Source organism: Nelusetta ayraudi, unplaced genomic scaffold (assembly GCF_046127955.1).
Source record: "Nelusetta ayraudi isolate G7.1 ecotype Tasmania unplaced genomic scaffold, CSIRO-AGI_Nayr_v1 ptg000048l, whole genome shotgun sequence".
Lineage (NCBI taxonomy): Eukaryota > Metazoa > Chordata > Actinopteri > Tetraodontiformes > Monacanthidae > Nelusetta > Nelusetta ayraudi.
The window spans coordinates 17,043,429-17,062,765 of NW_027466098.1; the positions used below are offsets into that span (position 1 = coordinate 17,043,429).

Below are 19,337 nucleotides of genomic sequence, written 5' to 3' on the forward strand. Positions count from 1 at the left end.
ACCTCTTGTCTGAGTAACATGACGTTCATGCACCGAGAGGCTGTTCCAGAGAGGTGTTGATTGAACTTGCAGAAGTCCTTAGGTCACACTTTGCAGGGTGTTGCATGAGGCTTCTGCAGTGGAGAATTTGACAGTATTACTCACAAAAAAAAAAAAATCCATGGTCAAAGGACCTGAATATTATCAAATAACAGTGGATTGTATTTTTGAAGTGGTCATAGGGTTGTTTCTTTCTTTTTTTTTTCCTAGGGAGGTGAGGATTTGCATTTATTGGATATTTCAGCGCCGGAAACGCCACAAAAATTACCACAGCATTGAATCAGCGCATTTGGCAAACACTGTGAACTCCCCCCAACTGCCTGTCACAGAAGCGTCGATGCCGGCCGGCGCACAAAGTGAAAGTAGAGCACAAAGTCCAGACGCCTCGGAAAAAGGCAAGCATTATGGTCTGATGAGCCGTCTTTCATTCCGCTTACATCATATATTGGGAATCGCTGAGGTAAGTCGCATTGCATTTCACAGCCTCCGCAGCCACCGGATGGGGAGGAAACTTCTCTTTTGTCGTTTTTCACAATCTTTATTTGAATCCCCCCCCCCCCAGCAATCCACCATAAATGTTGCAGAGTGACATTTCAAGGTCTGTTATCGCCATTTTAAAGGAGCCTCTTGAGCATCTCGAACAGCGTTTATTAGGGTTGTGCAAGTGCCTTTGTTTGCTCACGCAGCCTTGTGTTATTCATTAGTTAATTAATTAGCCTCTGAAAAGTTTGCTCGGGAAGTTTAAAGTACCTACAAAATCTGAAGCGATAAAGTCTTAATAGGCTGAAACAACTCGCTAATTGCGAGATCATTATTCTCTCAGACACCTGAAGTTCCTCATCAGGGCCGTGGAGTGTTGACAGCACGAAAATAACGACCACACACGTCTGAGATGGCTAGATATACAGTTTTTTATTTTTATATGCATCTCTCATCGTCGACAGACAGGCCTCAAACACCATTGTGAGAATTTCAGAGTACCATCAACAAAAAAGGTGACCAGTGAAAACAAACATCCGAGTGTCTGACTATGAGGACCAAAAGAAAGGGAGAGGGGAGGACAACACAATTTTCTGGTGATGGAATACCATAAAAATATACTCTACAGGATGAAGTGTCCACATTTCCATAAAGGTGCAAGAGAGGACAGACTGAGCTCGTTTGTGTTTCCTGTGCAGCATAGGAAAATAAAAACACAAATAATAATTCTTACTAACATGACCCAAAAAAGAAAGTGAGTCATTTTTACTTTTGGGAATGAAAAGCAGACAATTGATTTTGACGGTGATAAAGTGACGGTGACATGGGGTCAGATGAGAGACAATTACACCGTACACTTCAGTCCCAAATCATCATCGTCGTTTGAAATGTATGCAGAGAAATTGTACTCTGCGCTTTTCTAGGAAGCGCTTTAGAATGCTTTGTTGTTGTGCAAAAAAAAAAAAAAAAGAAATGGAAGGGGGAAAAAAAAAGAAAAAGAAACGTTCATGTTCGTGATGGTTTTGGATCAACACAGAAAAGATGAGCCCTGAATATTACTTTGTTTTCCTCACCTGCAGGGGATGCAGATCAAAACCAGCCATATGCCATAATGCGCCACTTAAATGGCTGGAAATCTGCACTTGTACTAGAGGTGTGGATCACAGAATTACAGTATCTGTGGCAGTAAATCAAGGCATTGGCTTTTATCTGGGATGCCCAAAATCAGCTCACATTTCAAATACAACAGCAATGCATTGGGGGGGGGAGGAAGCAGAAAATACAGAAAATGATCAAAAAGCCATCCTTTCGTGAGGCCACAAGGGACTTTTTTTTTTGGGTGGGAGACTGCTGAAACAGGGGGGAAAAAAAAAAGAAAAAAGTTGGAAACGCATCAACAATCACAGTGATTTGCATTGAAAAAAAAAGAAGAAAACACCCCCAAACAATTGGACCTCGTGTTGTGAGAGGCCGTTTTAATGATGTTTGCCAGAATGAGTGAGCTCGGCAAGAACAGCGTAACCGTCACCTCGCATCAGCGATGTCGCTCCACTCGCGCCCATTTTAGTTAATCAATAACCTTCTCACACAGGGAGGACGGGATTAGCATCGCAGCTGTTCCCTCAGACGCTCAATCATCGGGTGTCGCTGGAGCTAATTGGCAGAGGGTGCGTCTTCTCCTCGACTGAGAGTTTGGGTTGGTTTTCCGCGTGGCAGCAATCCCGGGTGGGGATGCAGTGAACTTTAATGCCGCCGCCTTTCAAGTACTCAAGTGTGTAGGTGTGTGTGTGTGTGTGTGTGTGTGTGTGTGGGTGTGGATTGTACACTCTGATTTTCCCGCCCTCCGGCGCAAAAGAATGATGTGACGATCGCCGGCGCCTAAGCCTGACTTGTTTTTGGCATGTTGGCAAAGTTACTATTGGAGAAAAGTTCATCAGTTGTTAAAAAAAAGAAAAGAAAAAGAGGGCCATTCAGCAAAAAACTGCCATTAGGCAACACACGTTGAAAGATCCAAATGAATTTATCGCTACGCAGTTGTTGCGAGTTATCGCTTAATAACGAGGCTATAAATAATGCAATAAATGCTCCCTGTAGCTGCATAAATCCGAACATCAAAACTCTTTAAAAAAAAAAAAATAATAAATTCTAAACTACTCATTACGTTGTGCAAATTACAATACTTTTGTGCGAACAGAGTCCCACAGTGTAAATTAACCAAGATGCTTCGGTTGTGATTGAAAGCCTGGTAATAGGCTGGCATAAATCGCTTTGCATCTTTGACTTTTTTTTTTTCTTCCCATTTTTAAACACAAAAACCAAGTAAAACGGTTCAACTCAGATAAATGTACTGCAGAAATGATCTTGTTCTCCTGAGCATTAATGTGTTGAGGATGTGGCAGAGGGAAGCCGCGCTCCCCTCCGTTTAGCTGTCTTACACACACGCGCACGCGCGCGCGCGCGAACGCACACACGAAATTCAACATAGCCTATAAATAGCTGCTGGCCACTGGTGGATGGACTTGGCAGGGTTGTGAGTTTTAGCGTCGAGCTTCTAGTTAGGCTGGACTTCTCCCAAATGGAGCAATCAATTGTAAATGGGGTTACACAGAATCTTACACGCCCCCCCCTCCCCTCCCGCCCCCCCCTTTTCAATTCCCCACCGCCATTCGGGAAAAGAAGAAGCGAACGCCAAAAAGTCGGTTAGTCGGTGTGTAAAGAAGGCTGACGCGAAGATGAAGGTGATTGTTAACACTCGGTTTGTGGTTGAAATCCATTCCCGATGCTGGTGTCTCTGGAGACAATCGCCCTCTAATAACAGTAATCTATCTCCTCGTTGGCCAGGACAATGGCTGTTCTGCAGGGGATGTAGACCTAAGAGGGGAAAGTGAGAGAAAGACAACGAGAGGGGAGAGAGAGGAAGAGATGACAACTGGAGATTAATGACGTTAAAGAGATCACACATGCTGGAGACGACTCCAGGTTTATCCCTTTCTCAAAAAAAAAAAAAAAAAGGGAAAAAGCCTCAGACGCGGAGGCACTTGTCCGCACCTTGATGAGACCGTGTCCCCGCAAACCAAGGTCAACGCGGCCAAACAAAGAACGAGGGGATGTGAGACATGTGGATTTGGATGGAGAGGATAAGAGCTGCACTCAGAGGGATATTCAGATCCGAGCAGAAAAATACTTCTTCGGAAGGAGACAAGTTGCATAAACACAGCAGCCTTGATCGGAGAGGCCTGTCAAGGTTAGAGAGGTATAATCAGCGACGGAGGCGCAGCTACATTGAGCGGCCTCTGGGGGGCAGTGTAGCCGGCGGAAGAGCACAGTCATGCCTGTCCGTGAAACTGCTGTGGAATTTCAGATAGAGCTCCAAAACAAAGTGGGGACTGTGCATCACTGCTGCTGGACCTGCAAACTGGTCTTGCCAGTGTGACACAGTCACACAAATCAATTGGAAAAAACCAACAACCCGGGATTAGAAAACCAATTGGTGTGTGTAGCTTAGTATATTTACTAATAATAAGCACTTCTATTTACATACAGAGCAGGTTCTCTTGCATGGAGACCGTCGAGGACGTGGATCTGCTCAGGGATTTTTTTTACTCTGATGTGGCAGCTGGTAGAAGAAAGATTTGAGATCAGGTGGGACATGAGAAAAACGAGAATTAACATGAGGGCGGCCTTTCCCAGATGGAAGACGCGGACGAGTGAAAAATGTTTGCAGAGTGGCAGAAAGAAGTCACCTTCTTTCATCACCTCGCCTGCCAGTCTGAACGCAATTCTACTTTTTTTTTGGAGATAAATTGACGGCATGAGCAAAGGCACCATGCTATATGATACGCGCTAACGCGCGGTGGTTATTTCTGTGCAATGTGCAGTCTTGCCACGAGACGCTCCTTCCAGCTTGAAAAGTAATTCTAATATCGAGCAATGATGAAACGATAACAACAACAATTTCAACCCCAAGCAAAACACTGGGGATAAATAAAGAATAGCGAGAGATGAGGGGAAAGAAAATAGAATTTTTAAATCTGGACTCTCCAATCACTTTAGTCGCCGTTTGTTTGATGGTCTCTTAACGCTTGCGCTGTGTCTAACTTTAACGCTGGGAGTCTCTGCGAGGATACAACCCGCCAGCGGGTTTACGCTGAGCTTGAAAAAAAAAATTGAAAGAGAAAAATCACACGAGTTTCAGCGGCTGGTCAAAAAAAGAAAAAGGAAAAAAAAAAAGCAAAAACATGTCATTAGCAAATACGCGAAAGCAGAGCTGGAAATGTCAGATTCACACCCCCACTCCCCCCCCCCCCCCCAAAAAAAAAAAAAAAAAAGAGTACAAAGGAGCCCAAGTGAGGGCGTCAATTTATATGGGTGTAGCTAATAAAGGCTTTGATCAATCCTTTTGATATTCACAGTGTCGTCTGGAGGCGCCGAGCCACCGTCTGCACCGTTAGTCATCTCAGATACGTGCCAAAGAGGAAAAAGAGGCTGCGCCGACATAAACGATGCTATATTTCCCAACTGAAAAGGGAGAAGAAAAAAAGAAAAGAAAAAAAGGGTGATGGTAGGCAAGAGCGGAGCCGTAAACAATTCAATCAACCCCTGAACTCTTTAAGCCGCCCCCATCGGCATCGAGCGGATCTGCAGACGTGTGTTACTTTGGCAACAAGTTTGTCACCGGGGGAGTTCCGGGCAGCGGCGGCGGCGTAACACTGACACAGACATTGGTGACTAATTAAACAGTCACAGTGGGAGAGAGTCCATGCAGAGAGAGAGAGGGAGAGGGAGAGGGAGAGAGAGAGAGAGAGAGAGAGAGAGAGAGAGACAGAGACAGAGAGAGAGAGAGAGAGGGGTGGGGTGGGCGGGGGAGTGTAGAATAAATCGGTGCACCTGTTTAGACAAAAGCTACAACTGCGACCAGGCTGCAATGTGTCGCCGGCGCTCGTGACAAACTCTGAATAAATCCGCGAGCCGGGGAGCAGCAGCAGAGGGTCCCAAGTGTTGGCACAACAATTAGTGCGAGACGTTCTGCTTAACACGGTGAATTACTCCCTCCGTCTTGAAGGCATTATGAATTAGAGATCCACAATTTGACCGCAGAGACTTTCCAGTTTGGATTTGCAGTCCCCCCCCCCCCCAAAAAAAAGGGGGATTATGACATTTTCCAGGACTTTCTAAAATGCAAAGATTTGTTTTTATACCCTAATCGTCAAACACATGGTGACTGGGGGGTCCCGAGGTCGACTCCAAGTCAAGCCTCAAGGCTCAGCCTCAAGGGGGCGCTCCTCGAGCCTGGTCGTCAAGGCCGGACAAATACAAGGGTTGCGTTTGGAAGGGCATCCGACGTAAAACCCTGAGCCAAAGTGAACATGATAATCAACTGGCAGTGGCGACCCCTGGAGGGAAAAGCCAAAAGGATCCGCTTCTGTTAAAGGTCCTATCATTTTCCCATTTTCCAGGAAAATGCAAAATTCTCGAAAATGGAAAATTCCCGAGTGGACCAGCCTTGCTCAATTTTTTAACAGAACTACATAGATCACAAGAGAACAGAATATTCAGAACTCTGTTTACAGCCTGATAAAAAAAAACAAAAAAAAAACAGGTGTTTGGAAGGGAACAACAATGTGGCCGTGAGGTGCCCTTTGTTACATCACAAAGAGCTGGTTTTCAGAGTCGGGTGCTTTAGAACATTTTCTGGAATGCGGTGCAAGCAAGAATGCACTTTACTCATGTTTGCCAGTGTTGATTGATGCATATTGCCCTTACAGAACATTTGCATGGAGGATTTTTCCAAGTACGTTATTCGTCAGAGCTCAGTTCAGCACAGGGTTAGCATCCTCGTCATCCAGTATCTCAATATCCCAGTTTGTGTGATATCGTCCATGGACCCTCGGCTTACTCCTCCTTGGAGGATTCCTCACCACTTGGTGGGCATTAATATATACGAGACGCCTTTAAATTTGATGCCAAGCAGTTTGATTTGCAACAAACCCGTGACGATAAGGTCCCTATTGTTTCAAGCAACGGCCACACTGCACAAAAGACGAAAGTTAACCTGGGCCGCTTCTCTTGTGCCTCCGTCTTAGCGGCCGCTCTCGCATCGCCCCGCCTGCTCTCGTGTGAAGAGCCGGATTTTCTCTTCTCTCGAGCCCAGCCTTTGGGCTAATACGCAATCTGATCAGTGTTCAGATGCGCTGATGAAGGATTCATGAGGCGCTTCACAGGAATATATCATCCAGCGGCTCTCTGTCTCCTGACCCCGGCTGGCTGGCGAGAACACAGTCTGACTTGCCGAGCACTTAAAGTCTCCAGACGTGTCTCAGCTCGGCTCCATTACTCACTTAACAAGGATCATCTCCCTTTAAGCCGCTCGCTACATGCAGGTCGTACGTGAAGCAGAGCCGGGATGTGACGAGGTAAAAACACAGAGTGTCTTAATTAAAAGATAGTATCTGTTTTCCACTTTCACAGGCCGGCTCTGATTCATTTTTTTTTTTTTTTATACTGCCGCCCCTTATTATCTTCATTGCATTAAATAACATTCCACCCAATGCTCAAACTCTGCTACACGGCTACGACCAACGGTCTTGCGGTGATTGATAAAACTTCCAGCAGATAAACCCCCGTAAACCAAAGTGAACAGTTTGCAAATTTTCTCCTCAAGCTGACAATGAAAGAAAACGGAGTTGAATGACAAGATCTTAGCCGAGGAACATCGACTCGCAGATTTAAAAAAACACTAAAATCTGAAAGATTTCACAGGTCGACTGTTTCAAAAGAAGACGTGAAAATGTCAAGATTGTGGAAGAAGGCGGCAAAAAAACGAAATAAAAGAAACGATGATTAAAGAAGCAGCACGGTGTGTATGGAAGCATGTTCAACCTTGTGTGAAGTACAATGTACAACTGCACAATCGCACGGGTCAAGCTGGCGAGATTGCACGAGTTGTCCGGGAGAGGAGAATTTATTTAATCCTTTAGATTAAATTGCAAATGGAATACAGTGAAACCTGTATTTTCTGCACACTTTGAGGCGCCTCCAGGGACTTTGCTGACCTTGGTCATGGTGTTGCTGAAAACTATGGCAACGTGCAGTTTCTTTTTTTTTTTGTAACGCACACTGCCTAATATCAAAAAACCTCCTCCCCGTGTTTACGTGTTGACGAGGAAAAGGAGGAGTTTGGCCCTTGACTTCAGACTGTGTGCATTGGATTTCTTAAGCCAAACAAAGCACATCACTGTCAGTCTGGATTTGTTTGGGGGGGGGGGATAAAAAAACAACAACAACTTGTTTATGCTTTTACATAAATATTGCAGAAACTCAGAGCCTATTGATGTGAGGTGACACATTCGCAGAACACTCCTGGTGGCTGCTGTTCCAACCCCCCCGCCCCCCCGACCCACCGCAGTCTCCAACTCTGTGCCACTGTTTGAAACCATCCTATCAGCCTACGAAACAACTCCAAGCTCCAAGTTTGATGCAACTCTTGTTTTAAAAGGTACATATGTACTCATCCTCCTCCTCCCATCTGAATCTCTTATTATTTCCTCCAGGTCTTCACTCTTCTCATGAATGCATTCTAGACCTCGCTTGCTTGTTTGGTTGCGCTTTGATTTTTTTTTGCCCAACTCCCTTTCGGATTTTGCTCGTCTTCTGCTACAGATTTCTGGTCCGGGCTCCCTCCCACCTTCCCTGCCTACCTGCCGACCATCCCCTCTAAGCTATGCGCTCTCGTGTCGAATAAATATTTCTGACCTGCAGCCGCACAGCTCTGCAGTCAAAGTCTGCATCTGGGTCTTCTTTCCGTACGTCCCCTTTGGCGCAGTAGACGCAGTAGAAGCAGGGAGGCCCTTTACGCAAGAGTACAGTCTCGTGGTGCAATCTCCAGCGGGGGGGAGGGGGGGGGGATCTATAAAGCAGCTACAGTATATGCACAAGGGTGCACGGCCTGCCTCCTCAGCCACTTCCCTCTCGCTCCCTTTCATTGCCCATTAACTTGCGACGCCGCTGACATTAGCGGACGACTTGTTAACTCAAGCTCAGACAGTGGCTGGGAGGGGCGTGGGGGTTAACGCAGCGCTGTTTGAATTATTAAGAGTTGGGGGAGATTTGAGAGCATGTGGAATTGGAGTCATTTGCTGATGAAACTCATGCTAATACGATGCAGAGTCGCTCTTCGGGGGGAGAAAAGGAAGGGTCCTCTTTTTTTTGTAAGTCCAAATAATGTTGAAATTAATACTGTTAAAAGCAGTGGCAGCCTCGCCAGAAGCAGCTTTGATGCCTGACGTTCAATATGCCCCCACCGCCCCAAGGAAAAAAGAAAAAAAAAAAATCCTCCATCTACTGGCTAAAAGTGCTTCCAGTATTGATTTAGGGTTCGAGTGGAGTTCAGGATGGACTAACTCCTCCTCAGGTGATCGCTTCATATTTACGGCTTAAAAGCGCTGCCTTAAGAAATACATATTTTTCATTTTTCCAATGTTGCAGCACCAAAACAGTTGAAGGGCACTGTGAAATGCAGCTTTACGAAACTCAACGCTTTTCCTATAAGATCAACAAATATGGTCAAATATCCCATTTCACGGGAAAAAAAAAAGTGGTGTGTTTTTAGAGTTGGAAGCGTGCAAAATGCCGGAAGAATTAAAGGGAAAAAAAACAAGTATTGATTGGAACGTTTGGGAAGTGAGGAGGACGGGTGGTAACAGGTGATACTGTCGTGACACACTGAAAGTGGCAGCCCCAAAGACTCACTTCACATAAAGGGGGAGGAAAGGTTTATCACTTCGCGTTATTGGATTGATGGAGGAAGATCCTTGGGGGCGAACAGTCCAACAGTTTCTCATCCTGCGGTATCAAGCAATTCTCATCAGCGAGAGCCCAATATATCATCTAAAGGTTTGGAGGACCTCAGGAAATCTCTGCATGAAAAAAAAAAATCCCAACAATTATCGGCGGATGAATTTGACCTTTGATACCCCAGGCAGTGCTGCATTATAAATCAACATGATTCCATTGGGGGGGTAATACTGCTCAGGACGTTTTTATTGCTGCGTCTACAAATTCCAGTTAGAACCCGATTAGCTAATTTTGGAGCCTGATATATATGTATATATATATATATATAAAAACAATCGTTATTAAAATACTGGAGACTTTTTCAGTGAATTCATCACGTTGCGTTGGAATTTGGGAAACAGTGTCGGCAGTTTGGAGCAGGGTCTGTCAGACCACAGGAAGTGACTGTCTGAAACCCTCTGTCCTTTCTTCTGCTGGTCCACCAGTTGCCTCACAGCGCCACCCCTGTGGTGTAACTACTCTCTACTTAGCCCAATTTATTTAAATCGTATATCTTAATGGAAACACAACACTCACGGGTTTTCTTTCCTTTCCTTTCAATCAAAACCTTTGAAAGTTTACTTAAAACGTGCTTGACATTTTACGGGAACTCAGCTGGTGTCCCTCCTTTTGTGATTTGCTCAATTTCAAGTCAAGTACCTTGCACCTTGGAAAAGTCAGTCTGAGGAAATTGAAAGTACGGGAGTGTCCCGCCTGCAGTTCAGACACATCCATCTTTGAAAATGTGTCACCTATACTGAGGAACACAAAGGACAATGGAGGCCTCACAGAAGTTTGGGAAGCTTGAGGCGTATATCACGGAAGACTTTCCAAACTTCCAAAGTCTTAAAGTTTTTGGCCGGGTTAGCTGCTGCTTAAAGAAAAGGGATCTGATGGTAAAGTAGTATAATCCTGTCCATGTCTGTTTTCACATTTGTACTAAACTGTACTAACTTCCCCACCCCAAATATCTTCTTATCGTTAAGCAACATTTTATTCAATGGTACAGTGTGAAGAATCCTGCCATCTAGGGCTCAGAGTTTTAGATTGATTAGCTCATTCGCTCACTCTGCATCTTCCGAGCTTTCCAGTGAACTATGGTGGTCGTCGCACATCGTAAAGGATGTCCTCAAAAGGAAAGTGGGTCGAGTTCTCCATCAATGCACCTATTTGACAATTCATAGTCATTGTCACGCAAGACAGTGAAACAAAGTATTTATCTGACACTGGCAGCACGTGGCTACCAGTAAGCTGGCTAGCAGCTAGCCAGCCGCCTGTGCGAGCATCTGGCAGGTCAGTGCTAGCGCTGCTCGCCTGTGCGAGCACTTCCTTCACTTAACCCCGCTGCTCAAATGCATATATCGGTTCCTTCTGTCTGGTTCTCTTTGACATTTCCGAACCATTAGTTCAGAAATTGGATATGATTCATATGGGAATATCTGACGTGAATGAAGTGGAAGTGAAAGCTTGCTAGCCATAGCAACAGTAACCATGGCGATTGAACTTCGTCAAAGGTGAATTGTACATATAGGTTATGTCATTTTAGCCAGTTAAGTATTTATGCCCAATATGCACAAAAGATTTCAACGCATTTCAACGACAGTAAATAACCAGTTGTTCTTGAATGATGATGCGAACCTCAAGTCTTAAATACAAAACAGGCTATCAGGAGTGACTGTCCATACCGAGTGCTGTACAAACATTGCAGTTATATTCCATGGATAGGAAAACCAAACTACTTTTGTTTGACAATGATTGTACACCTACACAAGTGTTTTGATGGGTAGTACATTAAACTTTTGCCAATAAGTCTTGACAAATATTATACCCTGTATTTCACAAGCGGAAAAAATGTTTCTCGACACCAATGTGATATTTAGTTGCAGGATAACCTTGTAAATAAAATAATGATTATAATGATTTATTAACAAAAGACGCTATTAGCAGCTGAAGGATTTGGAGTGCAGCGTTACCGTTGCCAATCCTGACTAATTCATCTCTGACCGCCTCAACTAACAGCTCAATGCCTTCAAGCATTTTAATCACGAGGAGAGAGAGAGAGAGAGAGAGAAAAAAAATACAGCAGAAATAAAAACATAACTGAGGCGGACATTGGGAAGGTCCTCTTAGCACTCCGTTTCAAAAATGCACGCTGGTGTTGCCATGTTTATTTCAAGGCCTAACCTTGTTCGAGCGGCTGGCCCAAAGCCGTCGCCGTAATGGAGGCCCTGCGGTTTATATTGCCAGAGATTTATTTTCCCACCACGGCAGCAGGGGAGTCTAAGAGGCTTTTGTATGAAAAGGCGAGTTCTAAAATGCATGAATAATGGACGTTGTCTGCCAGAAAAATCCGAACGCTGCTTAGAGTTCAAATTCACGCAAAAGCCAAAAACTCCGGCTCGGACATGGACCGAGCCGGGCGAGCCGACACGCAGAGGCGCCAAATATGGTTCTCGTGAACACAGAGTTCTCATTGAATCAAGAAAGCAGCCCGCACAGACAAACGCAGCCCTGTTTTTTTTTTTTCCTTGCAGCTGATTGGTAATTTTAAGGTCTCCGCTTGATAAACTTGTCGTATTAATCAGACAGAAGATGAATTATTGCCTCGGGCCGAGGAGGTGGGAGTTTCAGCTTTTGCAACTTAGCTTTTGTCTCAGGCAACTGGATCGCAGAAAACAAGAACGCAGCACTGTGACCTGCAAATATATTGGCGATGAATCTAAATTCAACAAACCTCAGCTGAGGATCAGCAGTCGAGACCGACACTGCTGTTGTAAAACCACCATTTTGACCTGCTTCTTGTGTTCACTTGCTTTACGCCACTCACGTTTGATGATGATGAAACATTTTTCATGTGAAAAAATACACAGAAAAGAGAGAAAACCATTGAAACGTGGATCGGAGCAACTTGCTCCGCAACAACGCACAACATTTTGCGATTCAATCTGCAAAATTGAACTAATGCGCATCACCGATCGGGGAAAATATTCCATAGATTTTATATAAATGAAGTTCCTGAAAAGCGAGGTAAACATTTTTTTTTTTTAAAAAGTACAGACCCATATTTCCTGCTTTAGGATACTTTTTTTTTTTTTTTGGTGCTGTTCACCGCCGCTCACTCAAGTGCTGTTGACGTTCCACGAGCATCTCTTCGGCGCCATATGCGCGCTCCGTTGTGGGGCGAGTGTGTCCGTCAACAGCGCACTCCAGCATCATTTCGTATGCACGCTGACATTTTGGAGCGTGCTTAATTTTGGAACTCCGTCCGCAGCAACGTACGGCAGCGGCGGCGGCGCCATTAGTATGCGAAGTGCGACCAACATCCAACACGAGCGATTATAAGAGCGGTCTTCAGAGGCCGGACTTGACTACAATGGCCCTGGACTTTGTAGGGGGGGAAATTTAAAAAAAAAAAAAAAATCAAAAAAAATTAAAGTGCACTTCATATTTGGGACTAAACAAAAGATGACCTTAGACGTGTCAAAAGAAATATTTACCTGGATGGAGTGGTTCCGTCCGTTGAGAGGTTGGGCCTCGGTGAAGAACTCGGTGTTGTTGTTGAGCCGTCCGTGACCTCCATACTGAGCCGCGTCAGAATCCAGCTTGATTTTGTATCTGATCAAAAAGCCGAGGTTAAGGTGCAAAAAAAAAAAAAAAAGGGATGAAAAAAAAAATAAAGCAGAGGGAAACTAGATTATGAGATATGAGACATGAGAAGTGTAAGAAAAGGCTTTATCAGCGCTGCTTGGGGTGTGCGGACGGGGTTTTAGCAGTACTCAGCTAGTTTATATTCATTGAAATCCCCACATCCATCAGCATTCAGCTCCCCTTCATAGCTCTTCAAAGTGACAGTGCGTAGACCTGACAGACAAAGAGAACACTGCCTCAAGTGAACATGAATGCCAGAAAAGGGGGTTTTAGCCGTGGCTCAGCCCATCCAGCCTGCCTCTCTAAACGGCCTAATTCCACGCGCCAAGAAAAAATAATGAATTTAGACGGGAAAAGAGGCGGCGATTCGGCTGAGCGACGGCTAAAGTATCCGCTCCCCGGGACGCTTTAGTGCTCGACTCTTTCGCCACACTGAGGTGCTGCAATGAAATAATTCAAGGTTTTCTGACGCAGATTACAGGTCGGGGAGAATTATTCCAATGGGCCGCGCGCATTTCCGGGTCGGTCAGATTTGTTTCTGCTTGTTTATAAAGGTTCAGGGTCCAGAAGAAGAAAAAAAAGAGGAAGCAAAACTAAAACGCAACACACATCATTGGGCAGCCGTTTCTTGTTGCCGTTGGTACCTGAGTTCCACCACTACGCTTCTTGTGTTTTGGCTGTGGCTAGAACAAATATTATTAATAAAAAAAAAAAAAACACGTCATATCTGACAGGTGGGAAGACCTGGTCGACAAACTTGTTATTTGGACAGAATGTGATGGAAGTGCTCACGACGGCAGTAACATCTAATATAACAAACACGCCGACGCCTTGTTAGGATCCACCCGCTAGATTGGCTTTTTGTCACATCTGCGTGCCGCTTACCTGTATTTTGAAGGTTGAGGGCAGAAAGACGCGAAGTTGACACGCCGCTAATTCCCATCCTAATCTCTTCTCCCGCTGATTGTTTTTTTTTCGCGCGCCGGTTGAAACTCATATCTCCGTCAGACACATTCCTTTAAATGTCTCCAAACGAGCTTAAGTGTCTCGGGGTTTGAAAGGCGAGAGAAGTGACATTTGTTTTCTGCTGGTCCGCCCCGGTGACGCTGCGTGGTGATAACCTCCACTCAACCCTCTGGCAGCGTCTCACTTTGTGAACCGCGCTGCCGTTCGGCCGTTTATCTCACGCCGACTTTGGACGTCTGTGCACTCCAGGTACGTTCTTTTTTTTTTTTTTTTTTTTTTTGTCCCCCTTCGCCCTCCCCAGGTCCAACACCAAGGGGAACAACTTGTGCATCAAGATAAGGACGGCCCGGATGCAGAGGGGCGCTGGCAGAAGCAGGCCGGGGCAGCTGGGAGATTAGTGATTGGCCGTTTTAAACAGCAGGCAGGTTATTAGAGTGATGAAGGTGATGAATTAGCGAAGGCACGCACAAAGAGCGCTGATTTCAACAAACTACAAACATCTTAAAAGGTTTCGCATGGGGGGTCTTTGCAAAAATTTCACCGTGTCGATATATTAGACTTAAATGAATGAATCCATGTATCCAGCCAGTCAGTGTCTGTCTGCCTTAACCTTTTGCAATTCTGAAATACAGCCCTTTATGATGTCATCAGGGGCACATACTCATCCCCCTATGACACTGGCAACGCCCCTCTAGCAGGTCTGGCTGCTGAGAGCACTTGGTCTCAACGTAACAAAGCACGTGTCAGGTACAACAGAGCACTTTTAGCAGGTTGCTAAAACAATACATTTTCACAGGAGGCTGCAAACAGAGGGTCACATATGATGTTGACGAGGACTCTGCTGTGTTCTTTTTGGACAGACAATCGTGAGAATCAGCTCCACTGGACTGTACAATGACAGATTTTAATGTGATAATGGAAATAACATGGGGAAATATTTCAGGGGAAAATAAACTATATAGTTTGAAGCAGCTTGCACACTTTTAAATATAGACTATCAGACACTATCTCGGACATATTTGAGTCAGAAAGTGTTCTAGCACAGCTCGCAAAACACAGTAACTTTGACCTAAAGTGTATATTGTCTGTACTTAAGATCAGGCTTTCGTTCGCCTCGCTGCTTTTCATCGGTTCCTCACAAAAAAAAAAGATTAAAAGATGCCAGACAAAACATGTTTTTTTTTTTTGCTACATAGAGTTAAAAATACAAAAAATAAATAAATAAATTACAACATCCTTTGATCACTTACAGTAAAGGTGTATAGCGTGAGTGTGAGACGTCTGTTTTTCTCTGCGGTGCCTCCGAATGGGGGAGGTGGGCTCGGCGCTCTGGTTATGAGGAGCTGACAGATGACAGCTTCCGTAATAAGGTTACCTCCGTTTTATGGAATATGTTCTTTTCTGCAGATGCAGAGACACTGCCTGAAATATGCAAATCATCCCGTCGGTGACAGTGAAAGCTTCCCCCATTTTACACTTTGGTAAGAACAGTGGTTCGTTTTACATCGGCCGCGGGACAAATTAGGCCTTTTATGCTATAGAAATAACGCAAATAATTACACAGGGACGGGGGGGGGGGGGGGGGGGCAATGGGGTAGAACGTTTCTCAAAAAGCCTCCTGCCTCGTTTCAGCGTGACACGTGGGGGAAAAAAAAACGCAAGAACTTGCGCGCCCGTGGCAAACCTGCGGCATGTAAATTTGTGTTTACGTGAACAAACTCATCCCCTTGAGCCGACTTTAGCCTTGCTTGTGCAAATTGGAAATTACAGCGGTGGTGCATGGGCACCGGCCTGATTTCCACGTGTTAGGTAAAAAATGCACCGGTGCCATATTTCTCTCTGGGACGGGAGCTGCTGCTGCCGCTGCTGCGAGGAGCCGCAACTGTAACAATCACCAGGAGAGCGGCGCCGACATGCAAACAGCGCCTAATTGGCTGGCTGAATAATCACCTCCCCCCCCCCCTCCCCCCACCGTCGGCAGTATTCTTGAGTGCCAGTGTGATCCTCAAACGCTGCCTCATTCTGCCCCGGAGCTGGGGAAAACTCCACTTTTGCTGCTCGCTTGTCTGCTTTGATAGCAAAGATTAAAAGGAAGGGGCGGGGGCGCAGCCCCGTCGCATTGTCTCCGCTCTGGGAGAGGAAGACCCCCCGCGACACCCGTCTCGCGCTCCCTGTGAACCCGCCTGGAGTCTCTGCTGCTTCGATGACGGTCGGCGAACCCGTTTTCGCGGCATCTCACCGCTGGAATGAAACGTGAGACTTTTTCAATCACGCCCGTCATGACCCCTAGAATTGCGCGAAAACTAAATACCGCAATCAAAACTGGTCATGGAAACTCCTGAACTTCGAAAAAAAACCTCTCAAATATGGCTAAAAGGTTCTGACGCTCTCATGAGGTGGTTTCTGAGTCGCATCGATATAGAGGTATATCGCTTTTTTCACATTTACACGTCATCGAACGTGACTTACAGGGGTCATGTGACCAGTTCACTTCAAGTGAAAATGGAGCATTATGTTTTGGACGGAGAAGGAGACAGAATATTTTAATCACAGGTAAAAACGTAACAACCATTCTTGACAGCAAACAAACGCGAACAAACAAAAAAAAACGCAATTCTCGGAAATTTCGCGGGACGAGATTTTACGAGAATTACGCCTTATGGGCTTCACCCCATTCAATGGAAACGCCTGCAAATTGCAATTGTACTTTGTCGAAATTTTTAGAAATATCCCTTTTATCTTGCGAAAACTGCAATGGAAACGCAGCTAGACAAGACACTCTGCACGTGATTCCATTGAACGTGGGGCTGGGCGAACAGCAGATTTGTCATTTTAAAGTCTGGAGTGCCGCTCACACAGTGGCATAAAATCACACCCATTATTGTGCGCTTCACTTGTGCTGCTGACGGCCGTCGCACAGTGTGCACCCTGCGAGTGAAATTTAAGTTTCCTGGAAAAATTCTCCACCACAAATCTGCGGCCGGGGGGAGTTCAGGCTCATCGTGGCTTTGTTTGCGGCCAGATAACAGGAAACAGTTCAGCTGGAAGGTATTATGATCAATTGTCTCTTGGTGGGGCCTGACAGGGGGGTTATTTAAAACCACAATCAAGCGCAAACAAGAAAATAAGACAGTTTGAAGACTGGTGATTTGATGCATTGATGAGCCTGGAAACAACCCGCCCTTGAACGTGACTGCGGACCAAGCTAACACTTAGTTCCTCCATCTTTCTCTTTTTCTATCTTTTTTTCTTTCTTCCTGGCCTCACAGAGGTAATAACAACCCTTGGCTGCGAGTGTAATTCTGAATCGTGCTGCAAGGTCTCTTAAAGCAATCTAAATGCAGTCATCTCACCGATTAAAACTGGAAATTTTCCATCGGTATCACAAAGTCAGCGCGAGTAACATCACGGTTTCCTTCAAAGATCCAAGACCGACTGTTTAGGCAGGAAAAAACAAAAATACAACAAATGACAGGAGATCAAGGCTGTCAAGCTGACTCTCTTTGAAAAAAGAACTTATTTCAAAATAATTGTTGGGAGCCTTTGTTCAATTATTTTCCAGTCATTTGAAAGTGTGCTCATTTGAACATGGAACAAAAACAACATATTCAATATTGTACCTCATCCTCTTAATTGATGTCTGTGAACACGCTTATTTAAATTTGATAGGAGCTGTGAGCAACAAGAGGATGTAAACTAGAGATTGTTGCACTTTGAAAAGAGTTTGTTCTTGCCACATATTACCTGTGTTTTTGCAAATATTTTGAAAATATGCCCAACTTTTATCTTTAATTCAATTGTACAAATCTCCCCACAAAAACCTCTATTTTGAACCAAGACCAGGGGCAAAAGTTTGCTGCTCATTTTTATGACGGTGGAAGTGATATGAATTGGACGATGAGCTCAACATGGAAAATACATATGTTTTGTTTGATCGGGGCTGTTGTGCAGTGAACGAACACAACGCGCTCGAGTGAATTTACGCCTCATTTCAAGGACGAGTGCGAGGGGGCCGACGGCGAAACCGTCAAAATAAGAGCAAAGTCATAATGTATTCAGCAGCTCTGCATTCACGCCTGCGGTACCTGCTCGCTGCTTTTGCCCTCCACTTCTCTCCCGGCGGGTGATATTGATCAGCACAGCAGTGGGTTATTTTGCATGCGAGCAACTTAAAAGGTTCCACATTATGCCCATTTTCAGATCTTTATTTGTCACCCCTGACTCCTGTGGAGCCTTGCAAGATTAAAAAAAAATAAAAAATAAAAAATCAACCACTCTGAGGTAAACAGCATATTTACAGCCTCTTATCAAAAATGCTAATTTTAGCCTACTACTGATGCACAGTTGGACCTTCCACATAGAAGCCGAAAAAACAAGTCAAGGCTGCCGCTGCCACCGTCAGCTGCAAAAACAGCTCAATTACTTGTCAGCACCATTTTAGAAAGAAATAAGAGTCAGATGAAAGATTAAACCTCTGACTTGATGTCAACATCTGATTGAGTCGAAGACATCAGGAAATTTGAAATAAAAATAATTGTATACTGTGTACCGCTTCCACCGTGTCTCTACCTGAAACATCCACAGAAAAACCTCGGCTGCTGAATTCGAGATTTTTTTTTTTTTTTTTTTTTGCGAGACTGGAAGCATTAATTTCAGTCTGGTTTGCAGGGCTCCTTGTCAGAGCACTTGTGGATTAATTAATTATTCCAAATGACATCCGAGGAGGAGCGCAGACAGAATGGAAGAGGGATGACCTGACACAGTCTGAGCCGAGTATTGGCACGGTGTAAATCACAGACCAATCTGCCCTGACAGCTACAGCCATCACAATGGAAGCCAACTGGAATTTCAAATAGTCCGACCAGACGGACAAAGCCGCGTGGAAACCAAAACTTCAAAGAACATAATGACAATAGTGAAAAAAAAAAAAAAAAAAAAACACTGATGGAGAGCCTGTCAACAATATGATATTGACTGTATTTCAAAGCCTTTTTTGGACAATTTGCTTCACTTTACTTTGTGCCCTGTTCCAGTAGAGGCACGACGGGGGAAAAAAACAAACAAAAAAGAAAACATTTAAAAGGGGAAAATGAAAAGCAAAAGAGAGGCTTGTCTAAAGGTGTGAGGAGGCCAAAGAGCCAATATTCCCGTGTGGGGTCGGCTACGCGCTGTGGGATTTCAACAGTTTCATAAGTTCGCAGCCTGTGCTCCACTGCTCAATAGCAATCTAATAAACTGGACGTCCAGTTTGCTGTGTGCAGACTTGAGGATGGAAACAAACTGACTCGCGGCCAGCGACAATGTAGGATGATGTATGATCATATGATGTCTTTAGACTGGTAGTGCACATATATACACACACACACGTACAG

The 19,337-nt window shown here is 44.8% G+C and overlaps 1 protein-coding gene across 2 annotated transcripts in view; it reads right to left on the reverse strand.

The window, feature by feature from the left end:
- Positions 1-932: 932 nt before the first annotated feature.
- gbe1b (glucan (1,4-alpha-), branching enzyme 1b) overlaps positions 933-19,337 on the reverse strand; it is an 82,264-nt gene continuing 63,859 nt past the window's right edge. For both annotated transcript variants that reach the window (XM_076036794.1, XM_076036795.1), the window contains 2 exons: positions 12,849-12,966; positions 933-3,390 (listed from right to left, as the gene is read on the reverse strand). In XM_076036794.1, coding sequence (XP_075892909.1) covers positions 3,328-3,390; positions 12,849-12,966 — 181 coding nt within the window. In that variant the 3' untranslated portion in view covers positions 933-3,327. The remainder of the gene's footprint in view (positions 3,391-12,848; positions 12,967-19,337) is intronic.